Source organism: Ranitomeya imitator, chromosome 10 (assembly GCF_032444005.1).
Source record: "Ranitomeya imitator isolate aRanImi1 chromosome 10, aRanImi1.pri, whole genome shotgun sequence".
Classification (NCBI taxonomy): Eukaryota; Metazoa; Chordata; class Amphibia; order Anura; family Dendrobatidae; genus Ranitomeya; species Ranitomeya imitator.
Window position 1 is genome coordinate 2,145,818 of NC_091291.1, and position 16,983 is coordinate 2,162,800.

The window sequence follows — 16,983 nt, forward strand, 5'->3', positions numbered from 1 at the left end:
GCTTGCGCGCTTGCTCCTCTGTGTGATGATGCTTGCGCGCTTGCTCCTGTGTGTGATGGTGATGATGCTCGCGCGCTTGCTCCTGTGTGTGATGGTGATGATGCTCGCGCGCTTGCTCCTGTATGTGATGATGATGATGCTTGCGCGCTTGCTCCTGTGTGTGATGGTGATGATGCTTGCGCGCTTGCTCCTGTATGTGATGATGAAGATGCTCGTGCGCTTTCTCCTGTGTGTGATGGTGATGATGCTCGCGCGCTTGCTCTTGTGTGATGGTGATGATGCTCGCGCGCTTGCTCCTGTATGTGATGATGATGATGCTTGTGCGCTTGCTCCTGTGTGTGATGGTGATGATGCTGGCTTTTGTGTTTCTGTACCTCCCGTCCTGTTTGTATCACTCGTACGTCCTCGGCTGGTGTTCTGTGAGGCGCCACTTATCTCCTGCTTTGATTTTTTATCTGCCGTCCTCCTGTCGTTCATTTCCTTCCTTTCTTTCTCTTCTGCCTCTTTCCTTTGGCTCCAGATGGATAGAAATCAGGAGGAAGTGGACCGTGAGGTCTGGACGCTTCTCTCCATCTTTTCCTCCAGTTCTGCAAAAGGCAAAACTAATGTTTCAGAGGTCGGGTCGGTCCTCTCGCCGTCGTCTCTAGTCGCGCCAGCTGGTCCACCATCCCCTTCTGTGCGCCACCAGCGAGCTCAGGAAATTGCACAATCTCGTGCAAGAGCTCACACATTCCCTCTATCCGGCGCCCCAAGTCGTTCGCCTCAAGATGCTACACATGAGGTATGAGGCGAGGTGTGTGCCGTCAGCCGCGGCCCCCGTGCTCTGTGACTACGTATTGGTGCCATGTCCTTTTTTGCCATAACCCTCCAATTTCCACACCTTAAGGCCGGAGCCTCTGCACGGGCCACTCGTCAGGACTCTACAAATGTCCTTTTCTCTCAGACGCCGGGATTAAGAGGAGCGGAGAAGGTACAAGACCCCCGCTGTGTGCTGTGCATGGGGGGTGCAGGTCCGCCGCTGTGATCCTGACGCCATGTCCTGCTCTGTTCTCTTCCCAGTACTCTCTGGTATACAAGGGCTTCTCTCTTTTCCCGGAGGGGGTCTTCTACTGGTCCTTACCTAAGCTTTTCCTTGGGGATAAGGTAAAGACGCTGGCCTCCCCTTACTCCCCGTGGCCTCCCCTTATTTCCTGTGACTCCAGGCTCCTGGAAGCCAGTAGATCACAGCCATGGATTTTCAGGCCACGTCTTTTACAGAATTTCTGACTTTGTGCCATGTTCCTTTTGCAGGTGACGTCTTATGGTGGAACGCTCCGCTACACACTGACCTACACGTCTGGAATCCGGGGATCACCGCTGCCTGATGCCGACGTGCAGATTACGGTAATGCAGAGATCGGCTGCCATGGTGGATGCTCTCCCGCGTGTCTCCAGGTCATAGTGGTGTCATGTTGGGGTCCAGGAGCTGAGCCCTCAGATGACAGCGCAGCTAGTGACTGACCTATCCTGATCCTCTGCGTTCCCTTCCAGGGCAATGACATCACCTTGGTGGCCTATCAGACTGAAGTGCGCCCTCGCGAGACCAAAACCTTTGAGATTGCATTCAGAGAGGTGAGACTGAGCTAGGATGGGTTGGTGAGCCGAGCCGTGGCACGCTCGTTCCTTACTATCGCCGCCATTTCTGCCCCGCAGAGTCAGTGGAAGCGTCCAGATGGGCAGCAGGCCACGCGGGAGCATCTGATGATGGCGCTGGCAGATCTAGATGAGATTCTTATCCGAGCATCCTACTCCACTGACATGATATCTGCCAGCATTACCGGTGTGAGCATGGAGAGCGCCGGGCCCTCGTACACCAGCCTGCCGCAGGCCCTGGAGGTGGAGGAGTGCCGCTGCCCCCCAGGCTACAGGGGATTGTCCTGCCAGGTGAGAGACACGGCACCCTCCATCTGCTTTTCCATTGGGCCGTTATCTGCACTGTCTGCGAGTACTGAGTGTGATCTCCATGACAGGACTGTGCCCCGGGCTACACTCGCACCGGAGGAGGCCTGTACCTCGGACACTGCGAACCCTGTGATTGTAGTGGACACTCGGAAACGTGTCACCCAGAGACTGGTGTCTGCTCGGTAAGTCCCGGAGACTACACTGGCTGTATTACAGGAGGACTGTACAGTGGAACATATTGGGGGTTGTAGTCTTCTGCTTGCGAACTCCCAACTATGTAGCCGTGTTTGAGAACATAGTAACACAGTTAGTAAGGCCGAAAAAATCCATGTGTCCATCCAGTTCAGCCTATATTCCATCATAATAAATCCCCAGATCTACGTCCTTCTACAGAACCTAATAATTGTATGATACAATATTGTTCTGCTCCAGGAAGACATCCAGGCCTCTCTTGAACCCCTCGAGTGAGTTCACCATCACCACCCCCTCAGGCAAGCAATTCCAGATTCTCACTGCCCTAACAGTAAAGAATCGTTGTCACAATAATGTAAAAAATGCCATATTGTGAGTTTAGTTCTAGAAGGTACCATGGCACAGACACACGCTGCAGATGCGACCCCCCTTTCTCCCCCACTGCATTCGCTGATACAAAAACAAAGCCCTATGGCAAACACACTCTGTGCAACATGATACCAATGTGTAGCAGCCCCCCCTACTGAACAGTTTATGGCTTTAGCCGCAAAAGCCAACCTCTGTGTAAATCCCTCATTCCCCCCTCCAACCTGATACCAGCCAAAACTGGTATAGAAAGCATGAGCTTCTATTGTTCTTTTAAGGTTATATATGATGGCACCGATCAGGGCTAGAAATATAAGGATTATATATTCCAGATGTCCATTGAGGGATCTATAGCTCCCTGAAATCGCTATAAGCTAAACCCAACGAGTGTAAAGAGCGGGTTTCTCCGTAAGCGGGTTGTGTAAATACGCCGTGTTTACACTTAAAGGAATCCCCCTGATGTGGGGCACAATCCTGATCATTGTGTCTTTCTTAAACGAGATTCATACAGCGAGCTAGGCATAAAAAATGGTTGCCATAACTAAGAAAAGGGGAGGATTCAGCCTCTCAGTGAGGTCACTACAGGGGGAGTGGCTTGGTTTTAGACTGGGAAATAAGAGAGTGAAGCAGCAGTCTTCACGTGTCTTTGTCCAGCTTCTAGCTGATATACAGATGTGAGGTATGCATCTAGATGTGTCCCCTCCTCCACAGCACACAGCCAGCCATGAGATAAGATGACATAACAAAATGTAAGTGTTCTTTTCAACTTTAATCCCATTTTATTCGTAATTGTACAGTACATATGATACTTGTCTTCTTTGTAATATCTTTTTATACTTTGTAAACACTGCCTACCTTTTTTTGGAGTAAAATATAAAACTACTAGCTTGTCTCTCCTCCATACCTATACATATTTCACTACAGCCTCCCAGTCTCAGACTGGATGACTGATCTGTCAATAACTGCATCCCAGACACACTGTTGGGTATAATCGTGACACACAGGGCCGTCAGGAGATGCCCAGCACGCTATAGCACTACTCCACTGTACAGGGTTATAGCCGTGTGACGTTACCCAGCAGTAGATTAGTCCTACACGGTCTCATCTGGTCCTTACTACTTTACTGACAATTTTTTTTTGTCCTAGAACTGTCTACATAATACGGTCGGGGAGTTATGTGACAAGTGTGCTCCTGGCTTCTATGGGGATGCCACTGCGGGAACCCCCGAGGATTGCCAGCTTTGTGCATGCCCATTAAGTGACCCCGAGAACCAGTAAGTATACCCATGTGCAGTAATGGAACAGAGACGATATAGAAGTATTCTCTCCTCCACCTATCCTGTCCACCGTATTTGATCCTCACAGACCTGTAATAGTCTTTCCTCAATGTCCTCTCCTACCCTCATTATATCTTGCCTTTGTGCTCCTCTGTCCTTGTCCTCTTCTGCCCTGCTTTCATGCTCTTCTTCCCTCCTCCTGTTCTGCCCTCGTTTTGTTCTGCCGTCATCCTCTTCTGCCCTAGTCCTCTCCTGCCCTAGTCCTTTCCTGCCCTAGTCCTTTCCTGCCCTAGTCCTTTCCTGCCCTAGTCCTTTCCTGCCCTAGTCCTTTCCTGCGCTAGTCCTCTTCTGCCCTAGTACTTTCCTGCCCTAGTTCTCTCCTGCCCTAGTCCTTTCCTGCCCTAGTTCTCTCCTGCCCTAGTCCTCTTCTGCCCTAGTCCTCTCCTTCCCTCATCTTCACTGGTTTATGTCCTCGTCCTGTTCTGCCTCATCCTCTTCTAACCTCTTTCTTGTCTTCCACCCTCATCCTCACTGTTTTCTACCTTGTCCTCTTGTGCTTTCGTCCTCTCCTGCATATTTGTCCTCTCCTTCCTTCGTCCTCTTGTGCCCTTGTCCCCTTGTGCCCTCGTCGTCTTGTGCCCACGTCGTCTTGTGCCCTCGTCCTCTTGTGCCCTCGTCCTCTTGTGTCCTTTTCCTCTTGTGCCCTCATCCTCTTGTGCCCTCGTAATCTTCTGCCCTCGTGCTCTCTTGCTCTTGTTTTCTCCTGCCCCTGTAATCTTGTTCTCTTGTCCTGTCCTCATGCCCTCGTTCTGTCCTTGCGCCCTTTTCCTCTTGTGCCCTCATCCTCTTGTGCCCTCGCCCTCTCTTGCCCTTGTCCTCTCTAGCCCTTGTCCTCTCCTGCCCTTGTCCTCTCCTGCCCTTGTCCTCATCTGCCCTTGTCCTCATCTACCCTTGTCTTCTCTTGCCCTTGTCCTCTCTTGCCCTTGTTGTCTCCTGCCCTCGTACTCTCCTGCCCTCGTCCACTCGTGCTCTCGTCTTCTTGTGCCCTTGTCCTCTCGTCCTTTCATGTCCTCTTCTTCTTCTGCTTTCGTCCTCTCCTGCCTTGTCCTCTCTTGCCCTCGTCCTCTCCTGCCCTCATCCTCTCCTTCCTGTGTCCTCCCTCGTCCTGTTCTGCCCTCGTTTCTCATGCCCTTGTGTCCTTTGAGTCCTTCTGCTCTCTTCCTCATCTGCCCTTTTTATATTGTTTCTTCATGATATTTCTACACTTCTCTTTGATTTTCTATCGTTTTGAATTTCAGGTTTTCTAAGACCTGTGAGCCGGATGGTGCTGGAGGCTACAGGTGCACGGCCTGCCCCATAGGGTACACAGGACAATACTGCGAGAGGTCAGTTCTAAGATGGATCCTTGTGTTCTTGTCCTCCTGTGTACATAGGGTCGGTTAGGGTCTCATGCCCTGGTCCTGCTCACTTCCCTGATTCACTGCCGTGTAATGTATAGTCAGATCGGTGGCACATGTCCGGCACGTTTGGTTATTCTCCCCATTTGTGTGGAGATTGCTTCCTGTACCCGGCAAACAGGAGGAGCAGTGACACCAAGAGTGCAGTCTCATATTATTTTGTAATCTTCTGCGACAGGTGCGCTGCAGGATACATTGGCAACCCCAGCGTCCGTGGACAGAAGTGTTTCCCCGAGGGTAAGAAGGCAGGCTCATGGTTGGATGATAAAGCTGCTGCAATCAGTGTACGGAGCCAGGTGATACATCGTCCCACTTCTATTCCAGACAGACAATCAAATTTCATCGTCCGAATTTACCCCGAGAAGAAATCTGTCACTGCAGGTAGTGAGACGAGTCTCCGATGCCAGGGAAGTGGCGACCCCCCATACTACTATTTCTGGTCTCGAGAAGATGGGAGACCTCTTTCTGCAGTCACCCAACTGCGGGAAAAAGGTACAACAAAGCCAGAAACTGACATGTTTGGTACATCACCCATGTCTGGTGTCTCCTGAAATTAGCTCGGACAGAGTCTCCTCATGTGATGTCTCCTGATGTCAAACCAGGCAGAGCCTCATTGTGTGATTTCTCCTGAGATCAAGCCGCGCAGAGTCTCCTCGTGTGATTTCTCCTGATATCAGGCCCGGCAGAGTCTCCTCGTGTGATTTCTCCTGATATCAGGCCCGGCAGAGTCTCCTTGTGTGATTTCTCCTGAGATCAGGTTGGGCAGAGTCTCCTTGTGTGATTTCTCCTGAGATCAGGCCGCGCAGAGTCTCCTCGTGTGATGTCTCCTGATATCAGGCCGGGCAGAGTCTCCTCGTGTGATTTCTCCTGATACCTGGCCCGGCAGAGTCTCCTCGTGTGATTTCTCCTGATACCTGGCCCGGCAGAGTCTCCTCGTGTGATTTCTCCTGATATTAGGCCGGGCAGAGTCTCCTCGTGTGATTTCTCCTGATATTAGGCCGGGCAGTGTCTTCTCGTGTGATTTTTTCCTGATATTAGGCCCGGCAGAGCCTCCTCGTGTGATTTCTCCTGATATTAGGCCCGGCAGAGTCTCCTCGTGTGATTTCTCGTGATATTAGGCCCGGCAGAGTCTCCTCGTGTGATTTCTCCTGATATTAGGCGGGCCCGGCAGAGTCTCCTCTTGTGATTTCTCCTGATATTACGCCCGGCAGAGTCTCCTCGTGTGATTTCTCCTGATATTAGGCCGGGCAGAGTATCCTCGTGTGATTTCTCCTGATACCTGGCCCGGCAGAGTCTCCTCGTGTGATTTCTCCTGATATTAGGCCCGGCAGAGTCTCCTCATGTGATTTCTCCTGATACCTGGCCCGGCAGAGTCTCCTCATGTGATTTCTCCTGATACCTGGCCCGGCAGAGCCCCTCATGTGATTTCTCCTGATACCTGGCCCGGCAGAGTCTCCTCTTGTGATTTCTCCTGATACCTGGCCGGGCAGAGTCTCCTCGTGTGATTTCTCCTGATACCTGGCCCGGCAGAGTGTCCTCGTGTGACTTCTCCTGATATTAGGCCGGGCAGAGTGTCCTCGTGTGACTTCTCCTGATATTAGGCCGGGCAGAGCCTCCTCGTGTGATTTCTCCTGATACCTGGCCCGGCAGAGTCTCCTCGTGTGACTTCTCCTGATATTAGGCCCGGCAGAGTGTCCTTGTGTGACTTCTCCTGATATTAGGCCGGGCAGAGTGTCCTCGTGTGACTTCTCCTGATATTAGGCCGGGCAGAGCCTCCTCGTGTGATTTCTCCTGATACCTGGCCCGGCAGAGTCTCCTCGTGTGATTTCTCCTGATACCTGGCCCGGCAGAGTGTCCTCGTGTGACTTCTCCTGATATTAGGCCGGGCAGAGTGTCCTCGTGTGACTTCTCCTGATATTAGGCCGGGCAGAGCCTCCTCGTGTGATTTCTCCTGATACCTGGCCCGGCAGAGTCTCCTCGTGTGACTTCTCCTGATATTAGGCCCGGCAGAGTGTCCTTGTGTGACTTCTCCTGATATTAGGCCGGGCAGAGTCTCCTCGTGTGATTTTTCCTGATAATAGGCCCGGCAGAGTCTCCTCGTGTGATTTTTCCTGATATTAGGCCGGGCAGAGTCTCCTCGTGTGATTTCTCCTGATACCTGGCCCGGCAGCATCTCCTCGTGTGATTTCTCCTGATATTAGGCCGGGCAGAGTCTCCTCGTGTGATTTCTACTGATATTAGGCCCGGCAGAGTCTCCTTTTGTGATTTCTCCTGATATCAGGCCCGGCAGAGTCTCCTCTTGTGATTTCTCCTGATATTAGGCCGGGCAGAGCCTCCTCGTGTGATTTCTCCTAATATTAGGCCCGGCAGAGTCTCTTCGTGTGATTTCTCTTGATATTAGGCCCGGCAGAGTCTCCTCGTGTGATTTCTCCTGATATTAGGCCCAGCAGAGTCTCCTTGTGTGATTTCTCGTGATATTAGGCCCGGCAGAGTCTCCTCTTGTGATTTCTCCTGATATTAGGCTGGGCAGAGTCTCCTCGTATGATTTCTCCTGATATTAGGCCGGGCAGAGTTTCCTCGGGTGATTTCTCCTGATATTAGGCCGGGCAGAGTCTCCTCGTGTGATTTCTCCTGATATTAGGCCGGGCAGAGTCTCCTCGTGTGATTTCTCCTGATATTAGGCCCGGCAGAGTCTCCTCGTGTGATTTCTCCTGATACCTGGCCCGGCAGTGTCTCGTGTGATTTCTCCTGATATTAGGCCGGGCAGAGTCTCCTCGTCTGATTCCTCCTGATATTAGGCCCGGCAGAGTCTCCTCGTGTGACTTCTCCTGATATTAGGCCGGGCAGAGTCTCCTCGTGTGATTTCTCCTGATACCTGACCCGGCAGAGTCTCCTTGTGTGATTTCTCCTGATATTAGGCCCGGCAGAGTCTCCTCGTGTGATTTCTCCTGATATTAGGCCGGGCAGAGTCTCCTCGTGTGATTTCTCCTGATATTAGGCCCAGCAGAGTCTCCTCCTGTGATTTCTCCTGATACCTGGCCCGGCAGAGTCTCCTCGTGTGATTTCTCTTGATATTAGACCGGGCAGAGTCTCCTCGTGTGATTTCTCCTGATATTAGGCCGGGCAGCGTCTCCTCGTGTGATTTCTCCTGATATCAGGCCGGGCAGAGTCTCCTCGTGTGATTTCTCCTGATATTAGGCTGGGCAGAGTCTCCTCGTGTGATTTCTCCTGATATTAGGCCGGGCAGAGTCTCCTCGTGTGATTTCTCCTGATATTAGGCCCAGCAGAGTCTCCTCGTGCGATTTCTCCTAATACCTGGCCCGGCAGAGTCTCCTCGTGTGATTTCTCTTGATATTAGGCCCAGCAGAGTCTCCTTGTGTGATTTCTCCTGATATTAGACCGGGCAGAGTCTCCTCGTGTGATCACTCCTGACATTAGGCCGGGCAGAGTCTCCTCGTGTGATTTCTCCTGATATCAGGCCGGGCAGAGTCTCCTCGTGTGATTTCTCCTGATACCTGGCCCGGCAGAGTCTCCCCGTGTGATTTCTCCTGATACCTGGCCCGGCAGAGTCTCCTCGTGTGATTTCTCCTGATATCAGGCCCGGCAGAGTCTCCTCTTGTGATTTCTCCTGATATTAGGCCCGGCAGAGTCTCCTCGTGTGATTTCTCCTGATATTAGGCCCGGCAGTGTCTCCTCGTGTGATTTCTCCTGATACCTGGCCCGGCAGTGTCTTCTCGTGTGATGTCTCCTGATATCAGGCCGGGCAGAGCCTCCTCGTGTGATTTCTCCTGATATTAGGCCCGGCAGAGTCTCCTCGTGTGATTTCTCCTGATATTAGGCCCGGCAGCGTCTCCTCGTGTGATTTCTCCTGATATTAGGCCGGGCAGAGTCTCCTCGTGTGACTTCTCCTGATATTAGGCCGGGCAGAGTCTCCTCGTGTGATTTCTCCTGATACCTGGCCGGGCAGAGTCTCCTCGTGTGATTTCTCCTGATATTAGGCCCGGCAGAGTCTCCTCGTGTGATTTCTCCTGATATTAGGCTGGGCAGAGTCTCCTCGTGTGATTTCTCCTGATATTAGGCCGGGCAGAGTCTCCTCGTGTGATTTCTCCTGATATTAGGCCCGGCAGAGTCTCCTTGTGTGATTTCTCCTGATATCAGGCCGGGCAGAGTCTCCTCGTGTGATTTCTCCTGATATTAGGCCCGGCAGAGTCTCCTCTTGTGATTTCTCCTGATATCAGGCCGGGCAGAGTCTCCTCGTGTGATTTCTCCTGATATTAGGCCGGGCAGAGTCTCCTCGTGTGATTTCTCCTGATATTAGGCCCGGCAGAGTCTCCTTGTGTGATTTCTCCTGATATCAGGCCGGGCAGAGTCTCCTCGTGTGATTTCTCCTGATATTAGGCTCGGCAGAGTGTCCTTGTGTGATTTCTCCTGATATTAGGCCCGGCAGAGTCTCCTTGTGTGATTTCTCGTGATATTAGGCCCGGCAGAGTCTCCTCGTGTGATTTCTCCTGATATTAGGCCGGGCAGAGTCTCCTCGTGTGATTTCTCCTGATACCTGGCCCGGCAGAGTCTCCTCGTGTGATTTCTCCTGATACCTGGCCCGGCAGTGTCTCCTCGTGTGATTTCTCCTGATACCTGGCCCGGCAGAGTCTCCTCGTGTGATTTCTCCTGATATTAGGCCCAGCAGAGTCTCCTCGTGTGATTTCTCCTGATATTAGGCCCAGCAGAGTTTCCTCGTGTGATTTCTCCTGATATTAGGCCGGGCAGAGTATCCTCGTGTGATTTCTCCTGATACCTGACCCGGCAGAGTCTCCTCGTGTGATTTCTCCTGATATTAGGCCCGGCAGAGTCTCCTCGTGTGATTTCTCCTGATACCTGGCCCGGCAGCGTCTCCTCGTGTGATTTCTCCTGATACCTGGCCCGGAAGTGTCTCCTCGTGTGATTTCTCCTGATACCTGGCCCGGCAGAGTCTCCTCGTGTGATTTCTCCTGATATTAGGCCCAGCAGAGTCTCTTCGTGTGATTTCTCCTGATACCTGGCCCGGCAGAGTCTCCTCATGTGATTTCTCCTGATATTAGGCCCGGCAGAGTCTCCTCGTGTGATTTCTCCTGATATTAGGCCGGGCAGAGTCTCCTCGTGTGATTTCTCCTGATATTAGGCCCGGCAGAGTCTCCTCGTGTGATTTCTCCTGATATTAGGCCCAGCAGAGTCTCCTCGTGCGATTTCTCCTGATACCTGGCCCGGCAGAGTCTCCTCGTGTGATTTCTCTTGATATTAGGCCGGGCAGAGTCTCCTCGTGTGATTTCTCCTGATATTAGGCCGGGCAGCGTCTCCTCGTGTGATTTCTCCTGATATCAGGCCGGGCAGAGTCTCCTCGTGTGATTTCTCCTGATATTAGGCTGGGCAGAGTCTCCTCGTGTGATTTCTCCTGATATTAGGCCGGGCAGAGTCTCCTCGTGTGATTTCTCCTGATATTAGGCCCAGCAGAGTCTCCTCGTGTGATTTCTCCTGATATTAGGCCCGGCAGAGTCTCCTCGTGTGATTTCTCTTGATATTAGGCCCAGCAGAGTCTCCTTGTGTGATTTCTCCTGATATTAGGCCCGGCAGAGTCTCCTTGTGTGATTTCTCCTGATATTAGTCCGGGCAGAGTCTCCTCGTGTGATCACTCCTGATATTAGGCCCGGCAGAGTCTCCTCGTGTGATTTCTCTTGATATTAGGCCCGGCAGAGTCTCCTCGTGTGATTTCTCCTGATATTAGGCCGGGCAGAGTCTCCTCGTGTGATTTCTCCTGATATTAGGCCCAGCAGAGTCTCCTCGTGTGATTTCTCCTGATATTAGGCCCGGCAGAGTCTCCTCGTGTGATTTCTCTTGATATTAGGCCCAGCAGAGTCTCCTTGTGTGATTTCTCCTGATATTAGGCCCGGCAGAGTCTCCTTGTGTGATTTCTCCTGATATTAGTCCGGGCAGAGTCTCCTCGTGTGATCACTCCTGATATTAGGCCCGGCAGAGTCTCCTCGTGTGATTTCTCCTGATATCAGGCCGGGCAGAGTCTCCTCGTGTGATTTCTCCTGATACCTGGCCCGGCAGAGTCTCCCCGTGTGATTTTTCCTGATACCTGGCCCGGCAGAGTCTCCTCGTGTGATTTCTCCTGATATTAGGCCGGGCAGTGTCTCCTCGTGTGATTTCTCTTGATACCTGGCCTGGCAGAGTCTCCTCGTATGATGTCTCCTTATACTGGGCAAAGCAGAGTCTCCTCGTGTGATTTCTCCTGATAACAAGCTAGGCAGTCTCCTCGTGTGAGGTCTCCTGGAATCGTCCCGGGCAGAGTCTCATCATGTCCTGTCTCCTGGTATTGGCCCAGGCAGAATCTCCTTGTGTGATGTCTCCTGATATTATTATTATTATACATTTTTATAGCGCCATTTATTCCATGGCGCTTTACGTGTGAACGAGACAAATACAATAAACATGAGTAAAACAAGGCGCACAGGTACAGGAGGAGGGAGGACCCTGCCCGCGAAGGCTCACAGAGTACAGGGGATGGGTGAGGATACAGGAGGAGAGAGGACCCTGCCTGCGAGGGCTCACAATCTACAAGGGATGGGTGAGGATACAGGAGGAGAGAGGACCCTGCTCGCGAGGGCTCACAATCTACAAGGGATGGGTGAGGATACAGGAGGAGAGAGGACCCTGCTCGCGAGGGCTCACAATCTACAAGGGATGGGTGAGGATACAGGAGGAGAGAGGACCCTGCCCGCGAAGGCTCACAATCTACAAGGGATGGGTGAGGATACAGGAGGAGAGAGGACCCTGCCCGCGAGGGCTCACAGTCTACAAGGGATGGGTGAGGATACAGGAGGAGAGAGGACCCTGCCCGCGAAGGCTCACAGAGTACAGGGGATGGGTGAGGATACCGGAGGAGAGAGGACCCTGCCTGCGAGGGCTCACAATCTACAAGGGATGGGTGAGGATACAGGAGGAGAGAGGACCCTGCTCGCGAGGGCTCACAATCTACAAGGGATGGGTGAGGATACAGGAGGAGAGAGGACCCTGCCCGCGAAGGCTCACAGAGTACAGGGGATGGGTGAGGATACCGGAGGAGAGAGGACCCTGCCCGCGAGGGCTCACAATCTACAAGGGCTGGGTGAGGATACAGGAGGAGAGAGGACCCTGCTCGCGAGGGCTCACAATCTACAAGGGATGGGTGAGGATACAGGAGGAGAGAGGACCCTGCCCGCGAAGGCTCACAATCTACAAGGGATGGGTGAGGATACAGGAGGAGAGAGGACCCTGCCCGCGAGGGCTCACAATCTACAAGGGATGGGTGAGGATAGAGGAGGAGAGAGGACCCTGCTCGCGAGGGCTCACAATCTACAAGGGATGGGTGAGGATACAGGAGGAGAGAGGACCCTGCCCGCGAAGGCTCACAATCTACAAGGGATGGGTGAGGATACAGGAGGAGAGAGGACCCTGCCCGCGAGGGCTCACAGTCTACAAGGGATGGGTGAGGATACAGGAGGAGAGAGGACCCTGCCCGCGAAGGCTCACAGAGTACAGGGGATGGGTGAGGATACCGGAGGAGAGAGGACCCTGCCTGCGAGGGCTCACAATCTACAAGGGCTGGGTGAGGATACAGGAGGAGAGAGGACCCTGCTCGCGAGGGCTCACAATCTACAAGGGATGGGTGAGGATACAGGAGGAGAGAGGACCCTGCCCGCGAAGGCTCACAGAGTACAGGGGATGGGTGAGGATACCGGAGGAGAGAGGACCCTGCCCGCGAGGGCTCACAATCTACAAGGGCTGGGTGAGGATACAGGAGTAGAGAGGACCCTGCTCGCGAGGGCTCACAATCTACAAGGGATGGGTGAGGATACAGGAGGAGAGAGGACCCTGCCCGCGAAGGCTCACAATCTACAAGGGATGGGTGAGGATACAGGAGGAGAGAGGACCCTGCCCGCGAGGGCTCACAATCTACAAGGGATGGGTGAGGATAGAGGAGGAGAGGGTAGAGCTGGTCATGTGGTGTTCAGCAAACAGAGGATCACTGCAGGCTGTAGGCTTGTCGGAAGAGGTGGGTCTTCAGGTTCCTTTTGAAGGTTTCTGTGGTAGGTGAGAGTCTGATGTGTTGGGGTAGAGAGTTCCAGAGAATGGGGGAAGCACGGGAGAAGTCTTGGATGCGATTGTGGGAGGAAGAGATGAGAGAGGAGCAGAGAAGGAGATCTTGTGAGGATCGGAGTTTGCATGTAGGTAGGTACCGGGAGACCATGTCACAGATGTATGTATCGTCCCACACAGAGTCTCCACGTGTGATGTCTCCTGATATCGGCCCACACAGAGTCTCCACGTGTTATGTCTCCTGATATCGGGCCGCACAGGAGAAGTCTTGGATGCGATTAAATTAGTGCCCTCCCCCTATAACAGTGTTCCCCAACTCCGGTCCTCAAGAGCCACCAACAGGTCATGTTATCAGAATTTCCTTAGTATTGCACAGGTGATGGAATTATTGCCTGTGTAAGTGACGCAAATATCACTTGTGCAATACTAAGGAAATACTGAAATATGACCTGTTGGTGGCTCCTGAGGATCGGACGGAGTTGGGGACCATTGCTCTATAACAACATGTGTGTCTGACCGCACACCAGTCTTCACTTGTCTTGATCTCTCTCTCTCTCAGGTGAGATCCTACACTTCTCTAACTTGCAGCCATCAGATTCTGGCGTCTACATCTGTACCTGCCGTAACTACAAGTACGTGAACACCAGCCGAGCCGAGATCATCGTCGACGGTAAGAGAAACCGCCTGTCTTCATGTGCTCGCCTTAACTCTCCACAACTGGGCCATAATGTCCTGTGCTCACCGCTGTCCTGTGCTCACCGCTGTCCTGTGCTCACCACTGTCCTGTGCTCACCACTGCCTCGTGCTCACCACTGTCCTGTGCTCACCACTGTCCTGTGCTCACCACTGTCCTGTGCTCACCACTGTCCTGTGCTCACCACTGTCCTGTGCTCACCACTGTCCTGTGCTCACCACTGTCCTGTGCTCACCACTGTCCTGTGCTCACCACTGTCCTGTGCTCACCACTGTCCTGTGCTCACCACTGTCCTGTGCTCACCACTGTCCTGTGCTCACCACTGTCCTGTGCTCACCACTGTCCTGTGCTCACCACTGTCCTGTGCTCACCACTGTCCTGTGCTTACCACTGTCCTGTGCTCACCACTGTCCTGTGCTCACCACTGTCCTGTGCTCACCACTGTCCTGTGCTCACCGCTGCCCTGTGCTCACCGCTGTCCTGTGCTCACCGCTGTCCTGTGCTCACCGCTGTCCTGTTCTTCCCTTTCCATATTGTTGCACTCTGCGGCTGTCTGCCCTCTATATACCCTGCTGCCCTCTATATACCCTGCTGCCCTCTATATACCCTGCTGGCCTTTATATACCCTGCTGCCCTCTATATACCCTGCTGCCCTCTATATACCCTGCTGCCCTCTATATACCCTGCTGGCCTTTATATACCCTGCTGCCCTCTATATACCCTGCTGCCCTCTATATACCCTGCTACCCTCTATACACCCTGCTGCCCTCTGCCCGCTAGTGTTGTTCTGCTGATAACGCTGCCTTTCTTTGGTTTATGCCGCCATTCCCGGGATGCTCCGCACCGTGCAGCGCTGAGGTTTGTGCCTTGTTGGTGTCTTTCTATCACCCCTATAACCCGGCGGTCGGGGCTCTGGTTTCTGTGTGATATTTCTGCTCCTCTGGTGTTTCTTCCTGTGCAGTAAAGATGCCGTACATTACCGTCTGGTGCTGCCCAATGGTCCTGCTGGTGCCTGGCGGCTCCTTACACGGTGGCTCCTTACACTGCGGCTCCTTACACTGCGGCTCCTTACACGGCGGCTCCTTACACGGCGGCTCCTTACACTGCGGCTCCTTACACGGCGGCTCCTTACACGGCAGCTCCTTACACCGCGGCTCCTTACACGGCGGCTCCTTACACGGCGGCTCCTTACACGGCGGCTCCTTACACGGCGGCTCCTTACACGGCGGCTCCTTACACTGCGGCTCCTTACACTGCGGCTCCTTACACGGCAGCTCCTTACACTGCGGCTCCTTACACGGCAGCTCCTTACACTGCGGCTCCTTACACTGCGGCTCCTTACACGGCAGCTCCTTACACTGCGGCTCCTTACACGGCGGCTCCTTACACGGCGGCTCCTTACACGGCGGCTCCTTACACGGCGGCTCCTTACACTGCGGCTCCTTACACGGCAGCTCCTTACACTGCGGCTCCTTACACGGCAGCTCCTTACACTGCGGCTCCTTACACGGCGGCTCCTTACACTGCGGCTCCTTACACGGCAGCTCCTTACACTGCGGCTCCTTACACGGCAGCTCCTTACACTGCGGCTCCTTACTCGGCGGCTCCTTACACTGCGGCTCCTTACACGGCAGCTCCTTACACTGCGGCTCCTTACACGGCGGCTCCTTACACGGCGGCTCCTTACACGGCGGCTCCTTACACTGCAGCTCCTTACACTGCGGCTCCTTACACGGCAGCTCCTTACACTGCGGCTCCTTACACGGCGGCTCCTTACACGGCGGCTCCTTACACGGCAGCTCCTTACACTGCGGCTCCTTACACGGCGGCTCCTTATACGGCGGCTCTCTGGGTTGTCCTGACAGTGAATGATTGTGTCTGGTAGGTGATGTTGCTGATGTTGGTGTCTTTCAGCTGCTGCTGTCCGGCCCATTACCGTGACCGTGGAGGAGCAGAGGGTCCAGAGCGTCCGGCAGGGCTCAGATGTCACCTTCATATGTACAGCAAAGAGCACGGTGAGCAGAAGAGCTGACTTTGTCCTGCTCTGTACAGCAGTGTATGCAGAGGCCCTGATGCAGAGGACCACAGGGAGACCTCTCGCCTGCTTTACCCTTCAGCTCCTCTTACTTGCCCTTCTGACTACTCAGTGATGCTTGCTTCTTCCCTCAGTCCCCGGCTTACACCTTGGTGTGGACCAGTCAAAGCAATGGGAAGTTGCCAGAGAGAGCGATGGACTTCAATGGTATCCTGACCATCCGTAATGTGCAGCCGGGAGACGCCGGCGTTTACCTCTGCACCGGGTCCAACATGTTTGACATGGACGAGGGCAACGCCACCCTCCATGTGCAAGGTTGGTGAGCGTCACCATTAGAGCCCCTCCATCCGCTGCATGCTGCTAAAGACCCCCACCCTCCTTGCTTGCTCTCCCTGTAGGCGCCTGTACAAACCGGTGCTGCTCAGCTCCTCTCTTATGCTTTGTGCTCTGTCTGTCATGGCACCTTCCTCTTCAGATTTCATCCTCTGCCTCGTGCATGCTGGAAAGAAACCCTCCTCCGCTCCTTCTGTCAGTCATCCCTCTGGACTCCTCACTGAGGTGATTGGAGGCTTATGCTGCCTGGGCCCAAACTATACTATTAAAGAAGGCGACGTCCCTTCTACCATGCTTTACTGCTCCACGTCCTCTATCCGGCACTTCCCTCCCCCCTGTGCTGTACCGCTCTGCATCCTCTTTCTGCCCCCACACTCCCCCCATGCTTTACCGCTCCACGTCTTCTTCTGCGCACCATCCCTTCCCCTGTGCTTTACCTCTCTGCCTCCTCTGCCCCTCAATGACCCTTCCCCCCTCTGCTTTACCTGTCCGTGTCCTCTGCCCCCGCACCATCCTCTTCCCCCGCGCTTTACCTCTCCGTGTCCCCGCACCATCCTCTCCCCCCGCGCTTTAC

General features: G+C 53.7%; 1 protein-coding gene across 2 annotated transcripts in view; it reads left to right on the forward strand.

Annotated features, from left to right (window-relative positions):
• The window catches only part of HSPG2 (heparan sulfate proteoglycan 2), a 265,969-nt gene that overhangs the window by 145,007 nt on the left and 103,979 nt on the right, over positions 1-16,983 (forward strand). For both annotated transcript variants that reach the window (XM_069741877.1, XM_069741878.1), the window contains exons 34-44: positions 1,291-1,383; positions 1,530-1,610; positions 1,692-1,922; positions 2,009-2,122; positions 3,645-3,772; positions 5,074-5,160; positions 5,411-5,469; positions 5,557-5,724; positions 13,907-14,017; positions 15,956-16,056; positions 16,211-16,391. In XM_069741877.1, coding sequence (XP_069597978.1) covers positions 1,291-1,383; positions 1,530-1,610; positions 1,692-1,922; positions 2,009-2,122; positions 3,645-3,772; positions 5,074-5,160; positions 5,411-5,469; positions 5,557-5,724; positions 13,907-14,017; positions 15,956-16,056; positions 16,211-16,391 — 1,354 coding nt within the window. The remainder of the gene's footprint in view (positions 1-1,290; positions 1,384-1,529; positions 1,611-1,691; positions 1,923-2,008; positions 2,123-3,644; positions 3,773-5,073; positions 5,161-5,410; positions 5,470-5,556; positions 5,725-13,906; positions 14,018-15,955; positions 16,057-16,210; positions 16,392-16,983) is intronic.